The sequence below is a fragment of the Alosa sapidissima genome, chromosome 20, assembly GCF_018492685.1.
Source record: "Alosa sapidissima isolate fAloSap1 chromosome 20, fAloSap1.pri, whole genome shotgun sequence".
Classification (NCBI taxonomy): Eukaryota; Metazoa; Chordata; class Actinopteri; order Clupeiformes; family Clupeidae; genus Alosa; species Alosa sapidissima.
This window is the reverse complement of record NC_055976.1, coordinates 17,091,318-17,114,873: the sequence shown is the minus strand read 5'-3', so window position 1 is coordinate 17,114,873 and position 23,556 is coordinate 17,091,318. Positions and strand designations below refer to the sequence as shown.

Genomic DNA, 23,556 nt, shown 5'->3' with positions numbered 1-23,556 from the left:
GGACACATGATTGGTTTCTGGCATCCAACACAGATTCTATTTCCACACTCTTCTACCTGGAGATTGGCGTCACTGTGAGATCAGTGCGAGTGTGTTTATGGCATTGTATGGTATCTCTTCTGCCGGAGCCTCCACTGTCAGAGTGCTTTCAAACACATTCTATTCCCTCCAAGGTTGTGCATCTAAAGATAAATAAATAATGAGAATATGTACCTCTCAGATAAGTTTACTCTTGTCTCACCTTGTCTTGTTATCTGGCAATCCTTCTGGTAATCAGGGCCGGCGGAAGGCAATCTTGTGCCCTGGGCAAAATAGGAATTGTGTAGCCCCATTGTTCATAGACTGTGTGCCACTTTGGACTGTGTGCTGCCTTCACAGAAGCCCCTGGCTGCAGCCTGCAGATCGGTTCTGGGCTCATTGGGCCTCATTCACCAACTGTTCTTACGAAGAAATTTGTTCTTAAAACCCACTTACGTAGTTTTGACGAAGATTATGGTATTCACCAATGTTTTCTTGTTCTTAGGTAAGAACAGAATCTACGAACACTCAAGAGCACTCTTACGCACATTTGAGACTTGTTTGTGTAAAATAAATGGTTAATGCATTTTCATCATATCTGCAGGTGTAAAATATAATAGAATTCAAATGACAACTATATATTTTATAATTTATGATATTTTTGAATAAAAAAATATTTTTTAATAAACTAAATTCCACTATTTTACAAAGCATTACATTATTTTAAAATAAATAAACACAACAAATAACACTTTTTCACTTTTTATACTTACTACTTACTACTACTAACCTCAGAAGCCTCTAAAGCGCCTCTGCTTAACATACGGTAGAAATGAAAGCTGGTGCCTCAGCCTAAATTTGTATGCACACGACCCTGCTGTAACATGCCCTTTTATGGGGATTGGCGTTGATGCTAATTAAGAACAATTGGCACGCCCTGTCAAATTAAGAATAAATGGGATTCAGCATGATAAGAACGAGACTACGAACAATTCTGAGGTTTAAGAACACCTTTGTGAATCTGCTTAAGAGTTTTCGTAGGATCTTCTTATGAACACAGTTAAGAAAATTCTTAGGAAGATATTGGTGAATGATATATAAACGGTTTGGTTAATCCATTACATGTATCGGATCATTACTTCATTAGATGCTCTGTGCGTCTCCTGGATAACCCAGCAGCTCCTCCTCCGACAATTTTGTTCCGGCATAACCTCAGAAGCCTCTCAAGCGACCATTTTGCAACATTAGTAACATCTGCTTTACCTACTCAGAATTCATTCTCCTCACTTGAGGTTAATGATGCTACAGAGACTCTTTGCTCTACACTGGCATCTTGTCTGAATGCAGCATGTCCTCTTTCCACAAGGCCCACTCGTTCTAAACCTCGGCATCCATGGCTGACAAACAGTATACGCTGTTGAGAGGAAATGGCGTAAATCCAGAAATGGAAATGATCTCAGTAACTACCAGTCTGTGCTATCATCTTTTTCATCCGCTGTTAGACTTGCAAAAAAGGCATTCTATCAGAGCAAGATTGAGAGTGCCACTGACAGTAGAAAAACTTTTTTCCACTTTCAAGTCTCTTCTCAATCCTCCACCACCACCATCAGCTACTACATTGTCAGCAGATGACTTTGCAACATTTTCATTAATATAAGTGCTCAGTTTGACCATGATATTCTTCTTTCTACACTATCTGAACTGGGAATTTCCGTGAAAGCTCTTGACTGGTTTGAATCTTAACTTAAAGGGCGCACTTTCAGCGTTTCTTGGCAGGGACAGGTATCAAAGTCTCATGACCTCACCACAGGTGTGCCTCAGGGATCAGTATTAGGGCCCCTGCTTTTCTCAAACATCCAGCTTGACTCATCTTCACTGACCCAAACTAGATCGGCATGTAACTTGGGCATCGTAATTGATGACCGAGCATGTATCCTCAATTTCAAAATCATGTCGGTTTATCCTTTACAACATTAGGAAGATCAGACCTTTTCTGACACAAGATTCCACACAACTTCTTGTACAGATCATGATTATCTTCAAGCTGGACTATTTTAATTAACTGTTAGCTGGCCTACCTGCTTGCGTAGTAAGATCGTTACAACTGATTCAGAATGCTGCAGAATGCCTGGTCTTCAATCAGCCAAAGAGGACACATGTAACTCCTCTCCTAGTTACTCTTCACTGGCTCCCTATAGTGGCCAGAATTAAATTTAAATCTCCCACTTTGGCCTATAGAACACTGACTGGTTCTGCTCCCTGCTATCTTAATTCAATGATCAAGATGTACATTCCCAACCGCCCACTGCGGTCATCTGATGAGCATCTACCAAAGATTATAGAACACTCTAGAATCTTTGCCGTCTACTGTGTCGACCAGCCATAAACGCTAGGCCAAATTCAAGACTTCTTTCCTCAGACGTATCTAAAGGCATATCTGTTAAACATGCACTTAGTTTATTAAGCGTTTCTTATGCGTTATGGTTTGTATATTATAGTATTTATTTATTTTCATGAGGTTATTGATTGAATTGACATTGTTGTTTATTATTGCTGTGCTCCTTGGTGTAGTCTCACCAACTTTTAAATTGTTTACTGTTAAATTTAACTATTGTATTGTTGTTAATTATATGTCGCTTTGGACAAAAGCGTCTGCTAAATACCATAACTATAACCATAACCATAACAATGTAGGGCTATAGGGAGGACAGAGCTGCATAAGGCTTTCCAGCTCATAAAGGCTTCTTCAATGTGGTGATTGAAATGAATAACTCGGATATGTCACAAAACTGTCTGGACGGGCGTCTATTGAATGGACTGGCAAGCAATGGCCTTATAATCAGAAATAAACTTCAGAAATGCTTTTCTTGGTAGTTGGTTGGTGTTGGTGTTGGCCGGCACTCGCATGTAATGTAATAGGCCTAGGCTGTGTTGTCCTAAAGCAGTGGTGGGCAAACTAAGGCCTGCAGGCAACATGCGAGCAGTTTCATCTGACCCATCAAGCATGTACAAAATAGGTCTAAAAAAATTAAGTTCATTTTGCTATTCTTTAATAATTTATCGATCAACAAAGCATGCCTAAGAGCCCTAACATGACTACAACTAAAATGACACTACACTTAAATGTATTGGCAAAAAGCACTGTTCCTGTTTAAATTGAATCAAACACTTAATGGTGGTTCGAAGTTCTGTTTATGGTGGTTTCCATATATTTTTTTAATGATTTAATGATATTGTTATATGTAGAATTTAATGATTCCACATATAATTTAGGCCTATGTTAGTTTACTTTCCCCCCATGTGATTAAAACCTAATGTGGTCCTTGAGCCACAACGTTTGCCCACCGCTGCCCTGGCCTAAAGGCTGAGGGTGTCCAGAATATAACCACACATACCAAGTGTCACTTCAGATTTTTAAAAAACTGATCAGGGACTTCCTATATTTCTCCAATCGGATATTTATCAAGATCAAGACCGCTGACGAGAACTAAGCTCGCTTAGCGACAAAACAATAAACTCGAAGTAAAAATAGAACGTCCAAGAGCTAATTCCACCCTTGAATACATTCTTATCCGGTCTCAATAGACATAAACCATGATATCATTAACGCCTTCATTAAATTCAGTTGACAAACCACATCTGAAATGTAAATGCATGTACAAGCATACGTTTAAATATGCGTGACAACTGGTACTTTGTAAGTACAGAAGCTTTCGCCAGTGCTTTGCCGATGGCAGGGACAGATGGACTTTAGCGAGGAAGTCCCATTTCAGTACCGTGGAGAGCGGCCGGGAGTTCCGAGTGAGAGTTGATCAGTGATTGGCCCGTCAGGCGGAAGCGAAAAATATCCGTAGTTAAGAGCGATCTGGACATTGGAACACACACTTAGAATGCTTCGCTCATTGGACCGTGTCCCTGGTGGCATAAAAGTTTACCGGCGATAGGAGGAGCATAACTTTGAAGGGGTTCCATTCGTAGCCCTCGACCTCCGCTGTTTAAAATTATTATAGCGTTCTAAGGAAACAGGCCTACAATTGTTCAATCGGTAGGCTATCGGTAGGCCTAATCTATATTTCGTTTTACTGCTGGTGTGTATGGAAACCAAATAGCATGCTCCGAGAGAGACTCCATTGTAGATAGCAACGTTTCGGACGAGGTAAGAAGATTATTTTACGTCCCCATTCAAAGTCTACGTAGCGTTAATTCCTGGCTTGCGGCTTATGTTCGTTGCTCTGACATGATGAGAACGACGAATTGTAGGTCATAGCATACGTGGATATAACAACACGGTAGCAAAGAAACTGTAACTCAGTTGTAGACATTAGAGTTGCTCTTTCCCTTCACGAATAACTCGAATATGGTAAGACTGTAGCCGGCGATGCATAAACACACAGACACACACAAACACACACCGTCACCGGAAGGATTCCATTACATGATCCCGGAGATCTCCTGTCATTCAAGTGAACGCCATTCATCCCCTGAGACTGAGTACAGGAGCTATACAACGTGGACGTTGGTCTCCTTGTCAGGATGCACCTCTCACTAACTGTGATGGCAGCATAGTTTGGCCATAGTCCCTTCCAAGCCAGACTATAACATTGTGTACCGCAACTATGTTTATTTGATCAGGCTACTGGTGTCAGTTTCATAAGTGCTGATCGGTCTCGCCGTCATCCGCCAGACGCGCTGAGTTTTCTGCTGTCCAGTTTCACCTAGTCTGCATTTCAATCCGTCAATAGCTTATCGAGGGAAACTTCGCCATAAGTTCAGTAAGGCTTAACGCGACTGTGGACTATTACCCGGTCTCATCCTCCCTCAAATCAAAAGCACTACTGAACAAGGCCTGTTCGTTTGGATCAATTCTACTTGAGTTTGGCAACGTCACACTTTAACGACTGACAACGGGAGTAACGAGGGGCCCCGGGGTTTAATAGTGCGTCGCACTGCCGGGTAGTTTATCTGTTCTCGCCGCTCCGTTGCGCCCGAACTATGAGACGCAGCCAAGACTCCAGTACCCGGAGGCTGTGGCAGAGTCTGCTATCACATCACTTTACCTGCGCTGTGTCGTTTCCCCCTCTGTCTGTGAGGAAGAATACCCAGTACGGCTGTGGTGTTATATTGAGGCTAAATATACAGTGGCCTTCCTCCAGCCCTGGTATTAGTCACCAATCAAATATGTTGCAAAATGTAAAGTAGTGACAAAACCATGCAATTTCATTTTTTTGCCACTGCCTCATTAAGTCATTTTGTTGTTATTTTGAATATTCCTCTATCCCTATAATAGAGAGAGAGAGAGGGGGGGGGGGGGGTTATTGCAGTGTTTTTCAAAGTGTGGGGAATAGAGACATAACCTGACTTCGCCAGATGGATTTGCTCCGCATATCCATCTGGGAATTTGTCATTGAAGAACTTTTGGGAAGGGGCGGAAATACTGGTTAGCTGATTGGATAAACCATCTGTCTATCACCACCTTTTTTTTTTATCGACGGGCCAAATTAACCAATTAGATAAACAAAGTGTTCTTCTAATGCCTTCGTTTAACATACAATTAAAGGAACCGTATGTAAGAAAAATATTTCAATTAATCATAAAATGGCCCTGATATGTCACTAGACATTAAGAAATCATGTTCATTTCAAATACTTATATCACTGACAACAGTAGTCCGGCCAGGATATTGTCATTTAAAAAGTGAAGTTGCAGCCCTCAACTGATGTTGATGTTTTGTTTTGTAATTGTCATGTTGTGTTTTGGCCTGATGCGCCACCCTCCACCTATCTACTAATCACGAAGTCAGTAGTGTTTCGCCATCAGGGTTGGCAACCTCGAGTCAGGGGGGAGGGGGAGGGGATACATCGCTCTTCAGTATTTTGAAAGTGATTGCAGTACCAGTTCTGGCCACAATCTTACATATGGTTCCTTTAAGTTAGGTAACGTAACTAATGTTAAGATGTTTTAACTTACCATTTGTTAGTGACATGAACCTAATCAACGACAATTCCCATCAAGTTTTCACGGTAGGCCCTACACTTCCTCCATTATGAACTGAAATTGGCCGTGGAGGATGTCTGTGTCGTTCATTCCTCCCAGCTGCATGGCTGAGACTCATAGCTTCACAGCTTACCCAGGAATACTTTCTAATTTGAATAAAACTTGCGCGATAGCTATGCTCATCTCATGTTGTTCGTTGCGTCACACCTCAACCCGCCTCAAAGCTAACGCTGATTGGACGTTCGTTTGGTGAACTGCTCCAAATTCTCTTTAACGTAAAGTTGCCAGACTGATCTGCGAGTGAAACCCTGAAGCTCGCGAGATCAGGATGGTCTCGCGAGGCTAATAGAGACATACATGACAGCACAATGAACAGGAGGATTTTTTGTCCCTATCTTTATTAATGCCTTTCTGTTGTCCCTATCTTTATTAATGCCTATCTGTTTTGACAAGGAAGATCACACATTCCAAACATAATAGCCACACACAAGCAAAGGGCCTACATGTAAATGAAAACAACCAGATTCAGGGGACCAAAATGGGAAATGTACATGGAACCTAAATGCGGAAATAATATTTCAACGTTACCCTTTTTCTAGGGGTGATGGGTTCAGGTCTCCATCTCCAAAGTGGGGAATGACAGAAAAAGTTTGCAATCCACTGGGTTAATGGTTACAATTCTGTCAATTTCTCTTTTTAGATCACATCAGCTGAAAACCCATTCACTCTGATTAACCAGGACAAGGCTTTTACACTCTGATGGCTGGTAGGAACCTCAATCCAATCGTACACACACACACACACACACACACACACATACAAACTCTCTCTCTCTCACACACACACACACACACACACACACACACACACACACACACACACACATACACATCACACCAGAGCTCCTTCCTATGGTACGTATACAATTTTGCATTGTTCCCCTTGTTAATCTGTGTGTGTGTGTGTGTGTGTGTGTGTGTGTGTGTGTGTGTATAGAGGAGAACAACTTCCCCCCTCTGCCCGGGTTCATCCCCCTGAAGCCCTGCTTCTACCAGAACTTCGATGAGATCCCAGAGCAGCACCGCAGCACGTGCAAGAAACTCTACCACCTCTGGATATGTGAGTGGACATATGTCACACACACACACACACACCCACACACACACACACACACACACACACACACACATACACACATACACACACACACACACACACACACACACACAAACAGAGACACTCCACATACAGAGGCAAAGACACACAGTCACACAGTCACGCACACACACACACACACACACACACACACACACACACACACACACACACACACACACACTGTCACAGACGCAGAAACACACACACACACACACACACACACACACACACACACAAACAGAGACACTCCACATACAGAGGCAAAGACACACAGTCACGCACACACACACACACACACACACACACACACACACACACACACACACACACACACACACACACACACGGATGATTCAGATATGATGCTAACCTGCGGACCTTATACTGACGTATGTGTGAACGACATACACACACATTACAGAATCTCCGTGTGGTTGTCGAGTGAGGGGTGGGGCCTTGTAGAGTTCACAAGATGCGAGATATGACGCAGAATATATGCGGCCGCTGCCTGTCACAGCCAGACATGTGGACTCGAGTCACATGACTTGGACTCGAGTCAGACTCGAGTCATGATTTTAATGACTTCATACTTGACTTGATAAAATTCGGCATGACTTGCGACTCGACTTGGACTTGAATACTATTCACTCAAGACTTGACTCGGACTTTGCCTCTTTGACTTGTGATGACTTGACATGTCTCGAATCAAAAACTAAATTTCCTGATCGTGTACCAGTCAACCCAGAGACGCTTTCCTGCGAAAAAAAAATAGCGGAGACAAGCGGCAGAGCACAGTTCAGTAGCCTACTGCCACCCTCACACGCGTTACGCACTGTGTGTAGGGCATCAAGAGACAGAGGAAGGATCAACATTTAGCCAATCACTAGTAGCTTTACTGCAAACTGATTTGCACTCTTGTTAGAGAACGTTTGTCAAAAAGCACCAACAGCATGTTACATAAAGATGATACTTTTCGAGTCCTCTCCATTAAGATCCAACTTAAACTTATGCTAGGCTACTGCATTTAATTGAGAACACATCTAAGCACGCACGAGAGGGAGAGAAAACGAGTAAGTTCCAGCTGGCTTGTCATTGTTGATGATGATTGATATCTTCTTTTAAATATAAGAAACATATAAAAAGAAATCGTGGAAGCAACAAGTACGAGATTAGAGGAGATTGTGAATTTATCCGGTTCTCACTAGTCTACTATACTGTTATAAACTATGAGATCCAGGTCACTATGACATAGCTGCACTCACTGTGATTTGGAAAGTGGACAAGAATATTATGAAGAGTTGTCTTTGCCTTGTGTAATGGAACTGGTGAGTCTTGAAGTATTCAATAATTTATTTACATGAAGCACATGATATGCCGATTGAAACGCATTCCACTCAGCTACTGTAGCTAGGTGGCTACTGGCTACCAGGCTCATAATTCACTTTTAATTGCAAACAGAAAATGTCAAGCAAGCATCATGTCATACATGCTTCTCTTTCTTTCCAAAGGAATGAAAGCTGTTTGTGCCAACTTAATATCATGCTTATCATTGTTAATATTGTGCTATACATGTGGCACAAACAATTTTTGAGTTTGTGGACTAGCCATAGGCTATATTTGAACGGAGCTGGTAAAAAAAGATCATTATGAGAACGTGTGGACAGTGCACAATGGGTTTAAAGTGACAGTGCACCATTTACAAATTAGATAAACAGCATGAAATGTGTAGTATTTCTTAAGAAATGAATACTTTAAAACACAATTACTGTCATTATTATCTTTTAAATAATATAAAAGTGTTGACCTTGGCTTCCCTTATGAGTCACCACTGGCAGACAGCCTAATAAATTGTTTGCAGGCAAATCTGTGGCCTAGCGCAGTGAAATACCATCAGTCAAATTATTACTCATCCTTACAGTGGGCTCCGCAATTTGGAAAAACATTATATATATTTGCAGCTGTGCTGAGTGTCATGTAGCTATCCGCTTTGTACAGATTACTCAGGTATGCACATGTGTATATTACACAGGTATGCACATGCATATGTCGTAAAAGATTACAAGACAGAAACATTGAACATATTTTAATCTGTATTTGTAAAAAAAATACTGTGGATTAGATGGAAGTGCTAAAATTATGATCGATAGTCTAATAATGGCATTATTAAGTGAAGAGTACCTGATGACTTGTTCAGGACTTGAAAAAGATTGGGACTTGGACTTGGACTCGACTTGGCTTTGATGTGACTTGGACTTGGACTCGACTTGCCCTTCTCTGTATTTACTTGGGACTTGACTTGGACTTGACTGCTAAGACTTGGGACTTACTTGTGACTTGCCAAACAGTGACTTGGTCCCACCTCTGGTCACAGCTGCTTTTTGCTTACAAAGTGTAGCCTACGCATTATGTAGGCTAAAGAAGATAAATCTATTGTGCGTAGGCTAATACTTGAAGTAGGCTAGTCACGTAAGTGCGCACTTGAAATGTGTGCTTCAAATAAACACATTTATCTGTTTTCAACGTTATGTACCAGAATCTGGTTTGCTGGAGAGAGAGAGAGCATGCACAAACTTTATGGTAGGCTACCAGCCAATTCAGTAGGCTAACTCAAGACTTCAAGGCCATCATACAACGTTTTTAAGCAACAAACAAAATACTAACATAACAGTGAAGTTGATCGTTTTTTCATGGTTTATTTTTTTTCCAAAAGCATCCTCTCTATTGCATTTACGTAAGGAGCTTGGTAGCAAAGTTGGGTTTTCTTCGTTTTCATTTTCTCCAGGCATATATGCTCAACAAATCTCAGCTAGCTCAGCAGGTCATGAGAAGGCTATCAATGAACAGAAAACCGTGTTGGCTAACAATTTATTAAATACTCCTGTTATTGTCGTCAACGACGTCGCTGTAGGCTACTGCCTTTTCAGCGCCTTCTGCTTATCAGTCTTTTGAATTCGTTTGGCCTTGCCATGCAGTTGTAGGCTACAACGTGCCATTCCCTTCATGTGTTATATCAAAATGTTGTATGTCCTCATGGACAGTAGCTCTGTGATGTCTGCATCTCTCCAGGTCGGAGATTTTATGGACAGCACTATGCCACTCCATCATAACACTGGCATTTAAGTCAGATCTAACCACATGGACGCTCGAAAGAAACGTCACCAACACGCCCTCTCACTAGGTGTGAATTTTAACCGCATGTTCTACGCCTCGTTCAGACACAGCACATTTACATAATGTCCGGAGGAAATACTAGGGGGGGAGTAGTAGAACAACTGGCTAAATTCGGACTTCCATATGACCAGTTATGTCGTTCAGATATACGGCCCCACCGTTTAACATCGGCAGAACCTCCGGTCTTACACGTATGTCTGAAAGCGCTTACAGTCACACAGTCACGCACACACACACACACACACACACACACACACACACACACACACACACACACAGACACACACACACACACACACACACACACACACACACACACACACAGAGGCACACACACACACACACACAGACAAACAGAGACACTCCACATACAGAGGCACAGGCACACAGTCACACACACACACACACACACACACACACACACACACACACACACACACACACACACACACACACACACAGGCACAGAAAACCACAGAATCCGCAGAAACAGCCATGTGGTGGGCAGATTAGATATCCCTGAGACAGTTGACCCCTCCCTTAGCTGTTCTCTTTAACACCCACGCACACACAAAAACACAAACACACACACACATCCACACACACACACACACACACACACACACACACACACACACACACACACACACACACACACATGCACACATACGCACAGACACACATGCACATGCACACACACACACATATTGAAAGGTCACTCTCTTAACTCTTTCTTCAGATAAGAAACTACTCTGTGTGCTTCTTTGACCTTGTCATGACTCCTTTAGCTGAGCTTAAGTCCCAGCACACAACTTTAAAAGCCAACTTTAAAAGGAAGTGTGTGTGCGTGTGTGTCTGTGTATGTGTCTGTATGAGTTTGTGTGTGTGTGGGTGTGCAGTGTTTCCCACAGAATTGAATGATATATGAATGAGATATGAATGACCACCATGAAGCTGGACTGAAAATGCAGCCGTACTGAAAGTACTGTACGTCCTCTGACCAGACCATACTTTTCAGCCCCCCCCCCCCCCCCCCATAGCTGCCATCCATGTATACATTTACCGTATAGATTTACATACACTTGGATCTGGTTGTACATTTTTCGGAAGAGGGTTCATTGGTAGTCGGAGGAAAGAGAGGAGAAGAGGACAGGGTTTGTTCTCAAGCCTTGGTAGAGAAGTCATTAGCTGTTGCAGCTTTAACACTGTCAAAAAGGTATTTAGATTTACAGCCGTTTTCAGAGTAACAGTATAATGGTGCTATTTGGTGCCTTTTTCACCAGTCAGAAATACAAAAAACCTCAGAAAACAGCTGAGAAGGCTGGAACCTTTCACATTCATTTGTTATGGCTGAATGTACACCAAGAGATAGCTGGTAAAGCCTTTATTTCTTTGTTTGTTTGAATGTTTGTGAGTCATCCCAGGAAATGGGATTGATTCTGTCACGGCCTCTCTCTGTCTCCCCCTTTCTCTGTGTATCTCTCTCTCTCTCTCTCTCTCTCTCTCTTTCTCTCTCTTGTGCATGTGCCATGTACTCTATTCAGGAGCGGCGAGCGAGAGAAAGAGAAAGAGAAACAGAAAGAGTGCATGGCTTTCTTTTCAGCAGCAGCGGTGAGGGCTCATATTCACATTCATGTGAGCAGGTCAGAGTGGAGGCACAGTTCTGATCTGGCACGCTCCACGGGAACCGTTTCCCCTCCTCCTTCCCTCCTACCAACTGCATTTCTCTACCTCTCTTTCTTTTCTCTACCTCTCTTTTCTCCACCTCTCTTTTCCTTTCTTTTCTCTACCTCTCTTTTCTCCACCTCACTGTTCCTTTCTTTTCTCAACACCATTTCCCCTCCTCCTTCCCTCCTACCAACTGCATTTCTCTACCTCTCTTTCTTTTCTCCACCTTTCTTTTCCTTTCTTTTCCCTACCTCACTGTTCCTTTCTTTTCTCTACCTTTCTTTTCTCAACACCATTTCCCCTCATCCTTCCCTCCTACCAACTGCATTTCTCTACCTCTCTTTTCTCCACCTCTCTTTTCCTTTCTTTTCTCTAGCTCACTGTTCCTTTCTTTTCCCTACCTTTCTTTTCATAACATAATTTCCCCTCGTCCTTCCCTTTGATGGTCATTTTTGATACCATAGATTTAATAGAGACCCAGTCAGACCAGTAGTATGAAAAATCAGGAACAGAGTTTATTTACAATGATGCGCATCAAGGGAGAGACAGCATTTCACCTAAAGATCCATCAGCTGCTCTCACTAGACAAGGAAATAGTTAGGGTTTAAGTATTCTTCCAGGCTAACGGGGGATGGCGTTGGTCATCCCATCTCACGTGGACTACACTGAATCAGACTGATTAGTGGCAACCTGGCAATCCAGAGCAGATAGCTACTGACGCAGCCATGCAGAACAGTGAAACTGCAAAGACATAATATTCCCGCTTATCTCTAAATACAGTCACACACAGATATACACAGGGACAGTACAGATATCATACAGTCATTACATAGAATCATACTTTTAGTATCAAAGTGACCTACTAGTGAGAAATGCAGAACATTATTAAACCACATATTGGAATATTGGATATAATGTTCTATTACACATTCTCTCACCTTCCACCAACTGCATTTCTCTACCTCTCTTTCTTTTCTATACCTCTCTTTTCTATACCTCTCTTTTCCTTTCTTTTCTCTACCTCACTGTTCTTTCTTTTCTCTACCTTTCTTTCCTCAACATCTCTGTTCCCATCTTTTCTCTACCTCTCTCTTCTCATCCTCTGTTCCTTTCTTTCCTCTACCTCTTTGTTTAACCCTTGAGGTCCTTTGGCAGTGGCAGTGAGCACCAGTCTGTCTTTGTGTTGTTAAATGTGTGGAGAGGAGCAGTTCACTCTCCCCTCCATTTTCCTCTGATTCAGTCGATCCAGCCATCCAAGCAGCAGTCTCTCCCTGTTAACTTGTTACGGGCCCTAATTGTTATAGTTCTTGTCTGGTAGTTCTTTGGGCCTGCTCTTTGGGTCCTTTGTTTGGTTCAGTTAGTTCCTCGCTGCTGTGGTAATAGGAGTGGGCAGTTCACCTCGGGCGCTGCTCTTGAAGCCACCAGCTCTGGCCTGATTAGGACCAATTACCAGTTCCTGGGCTAGACGGGAGATTGCTGTACAACACACGCTCTTGCACTGCCTCTCTCACCTCTCTTTCACACACACACACACACACACACACACACACACACACACACACACACACACACACACAGACACACACACACACACACACACACACACACACACACACACACACACACACACACACACACTCTCTCTCTCCCTCTCCATCTTGCAGCTCACACACACAAACACACACACACACACTCTGTCTCCCTATTTTTACCTCTTTCACTGTGTCACACTCTCTCTCCCTCTCCCACTTTCTCACACACACACATGTACAAACTCTCTCTCTCTCTCTCCCTCCCATTCTTTCTCTCTCTCTCTCTCACTCTCTCTTTCACACACACATACACACTGTGACTCTGACCATAGTAGTGTTTACTGTTCATATTAGTGTTAAACTCATCCAAAACAAACACTGGAGCTGCATAATATGTGTGTGTGTGTGTGTGTGTGTGTGTGTGTGTGTCTACCACTGTAATGATTTGAATCTGAATGCCATTTATGTCTGTCCTCCCTACTTCTGCTCTCTCTTTCTGTCTCTCTCTCTCTCTCTCACCCTCTGTTTTCTCTCTCTCTTTCTCTCTCTCTCTCTCTCTCTCTCCCTCAGTTCATTGTGCCACGCTGGCGGTGAACTTCGTGGGCTGTCTGGCGTGGATGTTTGGCGGTGGGGGCGTGACCAACTTTGGCATGTCCATCATGTGGCTGATCCTCTTCACGCCGTGCTCCTATGTGTGCTGGTTCAGACCCATCTACAAGGCCTTCAAGTATATACACACACACTCACAGACTCAAACCCACACACACACACACACACACACACACACACACACACACACACACACACACACACACACACACACACATTGTACAAATATAGTCATAGGGGGCTTCATGTATATTCACAACCAATCTTTGCATTTCACACTATCTGTGTGTGTGTGTGTGTGTGTATGTGTGTGTGTGTACAGGACAGACAGCTCATTCCACTTCATGGCCTTCTTCTTTGTCTTCATGGCTCAAGTATTCATCAGCATCATCCAGGCTATTGGAATCCCGGGCTGGGGAGTGTGGTAAGGGATGACACTCACACACACACACACACACACACACACACACACACACACACACACAAACACACAAACGAATTATCCTTTATTAAAAAACACACACACACACACACACACACACACACACACACACACACACACACACACACACACACACACACACACATACATCTTGCTTATTCCAAGTAATTTCATCTCTTTCATGGTCTATTATTAAAGTTGATGTATTTCACATTTTTATTGGTTATGCCATTAAGCCATCTCAAGGCCACCGTACATGGGCCCTTTACTGTAAGAATGGTCCAGATGATTTGATTAGGTGGAGTTAATAATGGATTGCTGAAAATGTCACTGAGCTTATCCAATTGTGATTGCGGAGCGTCACATTAATGTCGCTTGCAATTACATTCCAAATGGCAGTGTGTGTGTGTGTGGGGGGGGGGCTGTTCTCAGATGAGAGTGCTAATTTAATCAGAAGGAGATATCATGGTTGTTGGCATCATGATGGCGGTTGGGCGCAGTTGAGAGCACTCACTGGACCAGGCTGGTTCTGAAGTGGCCACTGGGGGAGCTGAAGTGTCACGGGCAGTTTTGCAGGAGCGTGAAGTGGCTCTTGTGGCCTGGTGTCCTTCTGTGGCTGACTTCTCTTTCTTCTGTTTGTCTTGTGCTTTCTTGCTTTCTTTTCATCTTTACTTGCCCTCTTTTCCTCCCCTCTTTTCCCTTGTTTCTCTCCTCCTTCACTCCTCACCTCCTGTTCCTCTCTATTCTCTTTTCACCTCCTATTCTCCCTCTCTCTTCTCCTCTCCTCCTCTTCTCCTTCCTCCTCTCCTCCTCTCCTCTTCTCCTCTCCTCCTCTTCTCCTTCCTCCTCTCCTCCTCTCCTCTGCTCCTCTCCTCCTCTCCTCCTTCCTCCTCTCCTCCTCTCCTCCTCTTCTCCCTCCTCTTCTCCTCTCCTCCTCTTCTCCTTCCTCCTCTCCTCCTCTCCTCTCTCCTCCCCTCATCTTCTCTTCTCCTCTTTTCTCCTCCTCTCTTCTCCTCTCTCCTCCTCCTCCTCACTCCTCCTATAGTGGCTGGTTGGGTACCATCTCCTTCTTTGGCACCAGCATCTTCTCCTCCATCATCATGCTCGTCCCCACTCTCATGTTCACTGCCATGGCAACGCTTTCCTTCATCGCCCTCACCAAGGTACCGTTAACACACACACACACCCTCATACATCAACCCACCCACAAGCACAGATTTGTACTCATTGACCTGCATACACGTCACTCAAACACACATAAGCACACACACTCACACACACACACACACATACACACACACACACACACACACACACACACACACACACACACACACACACACACACACAAACAAACAAACACACACAAATTAATTCTCCTTTAAGTTAAAATTAAAGTCTACAGTGGGTACTGGTTAAAAATCAAGGTGATTCACGCAGCTGGGTGAAATATAAGTACAACTGCAGTCCGCTGTGGCGTTCCGCGGTCGAACCGGGCGGAGCGTTCGACAGCAAGGGCTGTGATTGGCCGAGTTTTCAGTGTGTTGTTTCTCTGTGTTTTTAGCAGCCCCTGCAACATGCTAGTCCACTGTAGCCTATAAGCTTTGTACATAATGTTAAACATAGTTTTGGATTCAGTGGCAAGATTTTTTGATTGTACAGTGCCTGTCTCTCAGTAATGTTTTAAAATGAGAGCTTCGTCAGCTGGCAGTAGGCTACTTTGTCGGCAGTCATGAGAAGTTCGCTTGCTAACAGAACATAAATATGCTGCCCAGAAACCTCGTGAATAGTTCTGATTTTTTTTACTACACCAACGAGGTTGAAATATAGCCTTTGCCTACAGCATCTCCTTAAAAGTAATGTTAACAAAATGACAGCATTCATATGACAAAGGAAAACAAATTCAGTCACTCAAGACTGTGCCACAGCAACCAGTGTAGGCTACAGTCCTACCCAATAGGCCTACTCGAAGCAGCTATAGCGTTGTCTGACGGTTGAGTGGGTTAATGCACATATTTCCAGAACAGGTCTGCAACTACAGACATTCGATGAGGTGTTCTGCAAAGAGTGTGGTTTTAACCCAGCTAAAAGATAGCCCAGTAAATTAACTAAACTTATCCCAGTAGCAAACAGTTTTTCTGGGTGTAGGCTACTTTGAAACTTCTGCAGGGTAACGGGAGCATTTGTTTTTAAAACATAGGCCTAACTTGCATCTTTCCATTCCAACCATTATTAGGCCTAGGCCTATTGTTATCATTTTTTGCAAGGTGTTGCTCCTGGCAGGACTTGTTTATAAGACATTTGGTGATTAATTGATAGCTGTTTTTGGGACACGTTAAACGTTCTTTATAATGAGCGCATACGGGGAGTAAAACGACTTGTTGCCGTTTTGGGACATAAGCTACGTTAAGCTTTTTCACGTCAAGGTGGTATTTCTTGTTAGCCTGGAAAATCCAGACCCTGATAATCTAGAAAGATTAAGGGTCTGGCCAAGAACAATGTAATGGCCCAACTCGAGGGGCGGCAACAAGCATGCATTTAAAAATCTCACTGCACGCAATTGGATAACACTAGACCATGTTTACTTTGAATGATTTCGAACTTCAACGCAATCGGATAACACTACGACCAATGTGTACTGTCCTCCAACGTTGCAGCGCTGTCTTCATCAGTTTAGCTGGTTCCCGGGAATGTTGGGGTAAAAGTAACGTGCATCATTGCTCTTTGCCAGACCGTCTCGCAGAGACAATTCCATTGTGCTCTCGCGAGAACTCTGGATTTCCAGGGTAATAGACCTCTCCGCAATAAGTCCTGCCTCCGAAAAAGCCGTGTCCACTCAACTTCCGGGCATTGAATGTCTATGGGAAATAACATGGCATTTCGAAATATCATACCTGTCAAACATCTGTAGGTGGCGAAGTAGAAAAAAATGGTGGGCCGATTGGCCTACACACTTCTGCCATCTAGTTTCCACTGGATTTTTTTTATTGTCAGTGTCAGTTGACAGGTATGATATTTCGAAACGCCATGTTATTTCCCATAGACATTTGACGACCGGAAGTTGGGTGGACACGGATGTTTCGGAGGCGGGACTTATTCCGGAGAGGTCTATTTGTTGTTACATTAGCTTCAGAAACACCACTTCAGAAAGCTGCAGGGGAGTGCGGGACAAAGTAAGGCGGGGTTAAATGTAACATGGACTTTTTTCCTAGTTGCAGATGGTTGAATCGGGGCATGCTATTGGTCAGTTAACCACATTACTAAGAGACGGTGTTCCACAAATTTTCAGTCAGTATGGACGTGTTTTCACGTAGATCTACAGCAAAACGTCTTCTGAAGGCATCAAAGTAAATAGGTGGTAGGCTACTTGTCTTTCGATTACTGAGTTGTGGGTGCAGCTCACTGACTAATAATCGTCTTGTAGGCTAAAAATGAACACCGTTTTGAAACATGTAGTCAACACATACTGTAGCAGGAGCTATCTTATCTGAAAAGAAACGTGACCCAGCGGGGTTAGTTGTAACGCACTGTTAAGACTGTAGGCTACAATGATTGCAATACAAAAATATGCGTGTGTTAGTTTAGTTAGTTTTGTGATGTTTTGCACTTTTGCCTCATGTGTTTTCAGGTTTGAGGGCTTTTCTTGGCAAGATTGACCTTGGTTAGACTTTGCATATGTTATTTCTCTGTATAGAAAATGAAGTCAATTTTCGATACACGTCTGTTATTAGTTCAATAACAAGTGTTGCTTGTTAAAACATATGACTAGTGAAACTCAAATGATTTTAGAAATATTTAGCCAAAGCCAAAAAGTGTTACTTTGTGCCCCGCGCTCCCCCACTGCTTGTGAAAGAAGGGGGCGGGGGAGGGGGGCTTAACGTGAAAAAGCTTAATGTCCCAAAATGGCAACAAGTCGTTTTACTCCTCGCAGGTCTTCATAATTGTAGGCTACAGGAAGTGGGGGGAGGGTATGGGATGACCAGAGCCGTCTTCGCTGGAGCTGGGCTATGGACGGACTAAGCCTATGTGCAGAGTTCCTGACACAAGAAAAAGTGCGTGGTCCACCATGAAAGCCTTATCCCTCACCCGCGCATCCTAAATGGAAAAAAAGACTATACCATTATGTCATTATAAGACTTAGTTTTCTGTCTTTGACTTAGCCTATTTTATGGAAACGATTGGGAAGACCATTTGTGCTATTCAGAAAGCATCTTCTATCGTCTTTCCAGGCGCACACAGCTCGTTACCATATAGCCTATCGACTGCCTTAACAGATAGGCTCTGTTCTTGGGTTTGGCCTCACAGCGAACTCAACCCTCTTGTTGCTTGCAGTTTGTTAAATAAAGCGATGCAGATTACATTATTTATTTCTGATTAATTGTGTCTTTTGATGTCTTTTGCAACATCTGCTTGTTAGGCTGGGGTACTGTCAATGTCCTGTACAGGTAAATGTTCAACAATTGCTGGTGTAGGCCTACAGGCTATAATCAATTAGCTAAATCATTTGTCCAGCTGTTTAAACATTTTTTTGTGCTACATTCAAACGCAAAAAGTGCATTGAGTGAAGTGCGCTTGCGAGTTGCGTTCCTTCTGTAATTAATTATACTAGATGCTCTTCTTCACACTGAGAAACAGTGGCAGTCCTAGCTTGTAGCCTAACATTTTTTTGGAATCAATTTGTGGTGTGATTGACATCAGACTAGTCATTAGCTAGTTAGTTGTGCACTGTTTCCCACTCAGTAGTAAGGTAACAAACAGCCTACTCCGATAAATTCTGTTTTTTTTGCCAATATTCTTGTTGCCCTCCCAGAATTCTGAATATCTTTGCTCGCACATTATAGGAACTGTAACGTGATTAATGACACGTTACACCCAACTATGCTCAGCTACGACTAGAGAAAGAATCTCCCATGTGTAAGTTCACTCCAAGTTGGCCTACCCCATAAACTGCATGGCAGTAGGCTATTTCTATTTATCTATATAATTACCACATGCGTTTGTTCAACTTCATGAAGCAGAAGTACGCAGGCTATTTGCACACATTTTGTTTGCGCAAGAAAGAGAAAATACAGTGCACACGATTTTGGGCTGCACCCCTGCCTTGTTGCCTTTATGATTTCTTTATAACTTTCTTATAATAAATAGGAAATGCAATGACATGCCCAACCCTGGAACTGACTGACTCTCTGTCTCTCTCTCTCGTGCTTGCGCGCGCTCTAAGCAGCCTACGTTTCAAATTATGGTAGCGGTAACGTTCAAGTTAGATCTGCTGCATGAAGGAGAGTGAGAGGAAACCCGTGTCCTGCTTTTATATTTGACAAATAGGTCCACCTCTTCTCACAGTTCCAATGCATGATCCGAATGGTATATTTGTTAGTCAACTTCGCAAAATACATTCGAGGATACACTCGAAACATTCGGGGTTGAAGCCCCGGCAAAATCGTCTGGCGACGCCCCTGATAAGATATATGAACTCACGCTATTGTATTATCATATATGTTTGGTAATGGCTCAACTGTCTCTGATTGTTCTACTGACTTGGACTGACTTGGAAACTGCGTCATGGAAGCAGTAAGTCAAGTCGCATCAAAAATAGTAGTGGCAGAACTCCCAAGTGACACCGTGTGGTTGTTTGTGTCAACTGCAGTTTGTGCCATTTCTGCCGAGAAAATGGGGTGAGTGATTCATGAAGGAACCCGTCAAAACTTAACTGGTACCCACTGTATGTTAGACACAAACACACACACACACACACACACACCCTCATACATCAACCCACCCACAAACAAAGATTTGTACTCATTGACCTGCATACACATCACTCAAACACACATAAGCACACACACTCACACACACATAAGCACACACACACACACACACACACACACACACACACACACACACACACTCCCAGGAGAGCCCTCAAACGTGAAATCTAAAATACACATTTGTAAAGCTAAATCTTCAAGGGCACCTTGAATTCAATAGTTTTATTTTCTGAGGCAATTTATTTCCAGTGAGCGTAGTCATCCAAGCAAGCTCACCTCCACTGAACCCCCCCCCCCCCCCCTCTTTCTCTTCCCCAGGTGCATAACTTCTACCGGGGCAGCGGGGGCAGCATGACCAAGGCCCAGGAGGAGTGGACCACGGGGGCCTGGAAGAGCCCAGTGGTGCAGCAGGCAGCACAGCAGGCAGCTATGGGGGCCATGGCCGGGGGCATGCAGGGAGCAGGACCGGGACCGCAGCAGCCCCAGTACTCCGCTCCGCCGCCCAGCTACGACTACGACAACCAGGTGTAGGAGGAGGAGGGGGAGAGGGGGAGGAAGGAAAGGAGAGGAGGGGGGAGAGGGGAGGGGGAGGGGGAGGGGGAGGGGAGAGGAGGAGAGACAGTGGAGGAGGGGAAGAAAGAGAAAGGGTGAGAGAAAGGTAAAAAAGGAGGGGGGGTAAGTGGAGAGGAGAGGGGGAGAGGAAGACCAGGTGTGCAACATGGGAAAGGAGGAGAAGAGAGGAGGAGTAAGGGAAGAGAGAAGATAAAAGAGAAGGGGGGGAGAGCAGGAAAGGAGAAAAAAGAGGAGTAGAGGAGAGTGGAGGAAAGAAAGACTGAAAGAAGGAAGTATAGATATGAAGAGAGGAGAAGAGAAAAGAGGAAAGTAGAGGAAGATAAATGAAAATGAAATGATAAAGAGGAATGGCCAAGACAAGAAGAGATGTGAAGAGTGAAGAGAGATTACAGTAGATTAAACATGAACAGCTGGATTAATGCACATGGATTAGACCTAGTCTGATACTAAGAGATTATCTCCACTGAAAGAGAGCTGTTAGTCTTTTAGGACTGAGATTAGTCCAAACTGGCCCTAAGACTATTAGGACGAGAGATAGTAGGTGATAGTAAGAGAAGGAGAGAAAGAGAGAGAAAGAGAGAGGGAGGAAAAGAGGGAAAGAGAGAAAGGTAGAGACAAGTGGAGATGGAGAGAGAGGTGGATAGAGAGAGAGGGAGAGAGAGAGAGAGAGGAAAAGAGAAAGGGAGAGAAAAGTGGAGAGGGAGAGAGAGAGGTGGATAGAGGGAGAGAGAAAGGTGGAGAGAGGAAGAGAGGGGGAAAGAGGGATATATGACTGGAAAAGAAGTTCATCCACCTGCTGGGACCCTACGGACCCCCAAACCACAGCACTTTCATCTTCAGTTAATACTCCCTATCGTGAACTGTTGGACTGTTTTCTTTTGTAATCTGCACATCTCGCTGTGTTTTGTTTTGCTGCGTCTAGCTATTCAGTCAGCCCAGTACTCACAGTGTTCCTTCAAATCACACGCACTCATGTTAACTGTAGAAGAACATGTTCAAGTGTAAAAGGTACAGTATTGTTCTCAATAGTTTTGTACTACAGAAAGGCACTGTTTACTGATGGTCTTGTCCAAAGGAGAACAAGTAGAGTATAAGAAAAGTTGTAGTGAGTCTGTTGTCCATCTGTATTTATGTATTACTTTAGCTCTTCAGCGGCTGGGTCTCAATGTGCGTAGCGCTGTAGCGATAGAGACTCTCAGGGAGCGTCTACGGATCTTATCAGCTCTGGGAAGAGAGAGTGGATTTATGGTATCTCTCTGTGTGTGTGTTTTTATAAACCAAAGTAGAACTAAAGTGAAGTTTTCTATATGCTATGATATTTATCTCACAGCATTTATAAGTCCTTCTAATTCACCTGCAGAATACAGAGGGAGTTTGAGAGATGGGAGGATTGAAAAGGTTAGCTATGCATCTTAAATGTACATATTTACTCTATTTTCGAATGCAAAGTACTGTATGTGTTAAAAGTTAATGTGGGCAACATTCCTAGGTGACAACTTTATGTTTATATAGGAATTCATGAAGAACTCACATCTAGAAATTAATGATGTTTAAAAGATTATTATGCAAAGGACAACTAGGACAAATAGCAAAACAGTCTTTGTTAGAAGTCTGTGTACATTCATAAGACAGCCGAGTACCCAAAAGCACATGCAGTACACCGCATGCATTCTCTTTCACACACACACACACACACACACACACACACACACACACACACACACACACACACACACACACACACACTTTCCATATTGCATTTTCTTCTTCAACTTTCAAATGTGAAATCTTTTTTTTTTATTATTGTTGACTGTTAGGATGTGTTCTCCTATAGAGTGTGCTGCTGTGTACAGATTCTGAATAACTCATTGACGTGGATGTAGAAATGTGTTTATGAAGCAAAAATGATATATATCATATGTGATCATATAATTCTTCAAACATGAAAGGGAAAATAAACTACTACTGTATACTTGTAATATTTGAAACCTAATTTGTCAATTTCACTCAAATGGGGAAAAGTGGACTGCAGAGTCTGCAGAGCTATTGTGAACTTTAACCTCTAACCTGTGTGTTTTAGTGGTTAATTGTGATGGTAAACATTGCATGGGCCGGCTTATGACCCGAGGGCGGGTGTGGCGGGTGAGATTTACTGGTGATAGTGCGGGGTGTGCAGGTGGGTCAAATTCTCCAGATAGCAACATTCTGGGGTAACATTCATTTGCGTGTGTGGTAGGCTAAAGTGAGATTTCCCCTCCTTCTGTTGCTCTCCTTCTCTGTCTCTGTCTCTATCTCAAAATGCACATGCACATCAGACTAATTAAGTTTAGTTTAATTAGTCTATAGCATGGCCTAATGTTGTGCAGCCAAAATCTTCTTAATCTTCTTATTAATTTATTAATAACTTAGTGTTTTCTTTTAGTTGCAGTCAGTGGCCTACCGCTTAGGATAGTTTACACCATCAAAACTTATCTGATGGTCAGCAAGTAGAGTAATATCGGCATGCTACTTTGCGCAAGTTTACGGCAGAGAGCTGAGGTATGAAATGTTAAAGCATGTGTTGTGTGGGCGTGCGCCTGTTTGTGTGAGGGGGGCGGGAGGGAGAGAGAGAGAGAAAGAGCCT

The 23,556-nt window shown here is 43.2% G+C and overlaps 1 protein-coding gene and 1 long non-coding RNA gene across 2 annotated transcripts in view; one reads left to right on the top strand and one right to left on the bottom strand.

The window, feature by feature from the left end:
• LOC121694365 overlaps window positions 1–5,520 on the bottom strand; it is a 9,014-nt gene extending 3,494 nt beyond the window's left edge. Inside the window, exons 1-2 of the long non-coding RNA XR_006025736.1 lie at window positions 5,368–5,520; window positions 771–777 (exon numbers count right to left, since the gene is read on the bottom strand). This is a non-coding gene — a long non-coding RNA (uncharacterized LOC121694365). The remainder of the gene's footprint in view (window positions 1–770; window positions 778–5,367) is intronic.
• On the top strand, window positions 3,960–20,892 carry LOC121694364 (secretory carrier-associated membrane protein 5). Its single transcript, XM_042074509.1, has 7 exons — window positions 3,960–4,174; window positions 6,713–6,778; window positions 7,009–7,131; window positions 14,112–14,268; window positions 14,473–14,574; window positions 15,638–15,755; window positions 20,679–20,892. Exons 2-7 carry the CDS (start codon window positions 6,772–6,774, stop codon window positions 20,889–20,891), a joined length of 720 nt encoding a protein of 239 aa, XP_041930443.1. The 5' UTR covers window positions 3,960–4,174; window positions 6,713–6,771; the 3' UTR covers window position 20,892.
• The last annotated feature ends 2,664 nt before the right edge of the window (window positions 20,893–23,556 follow it).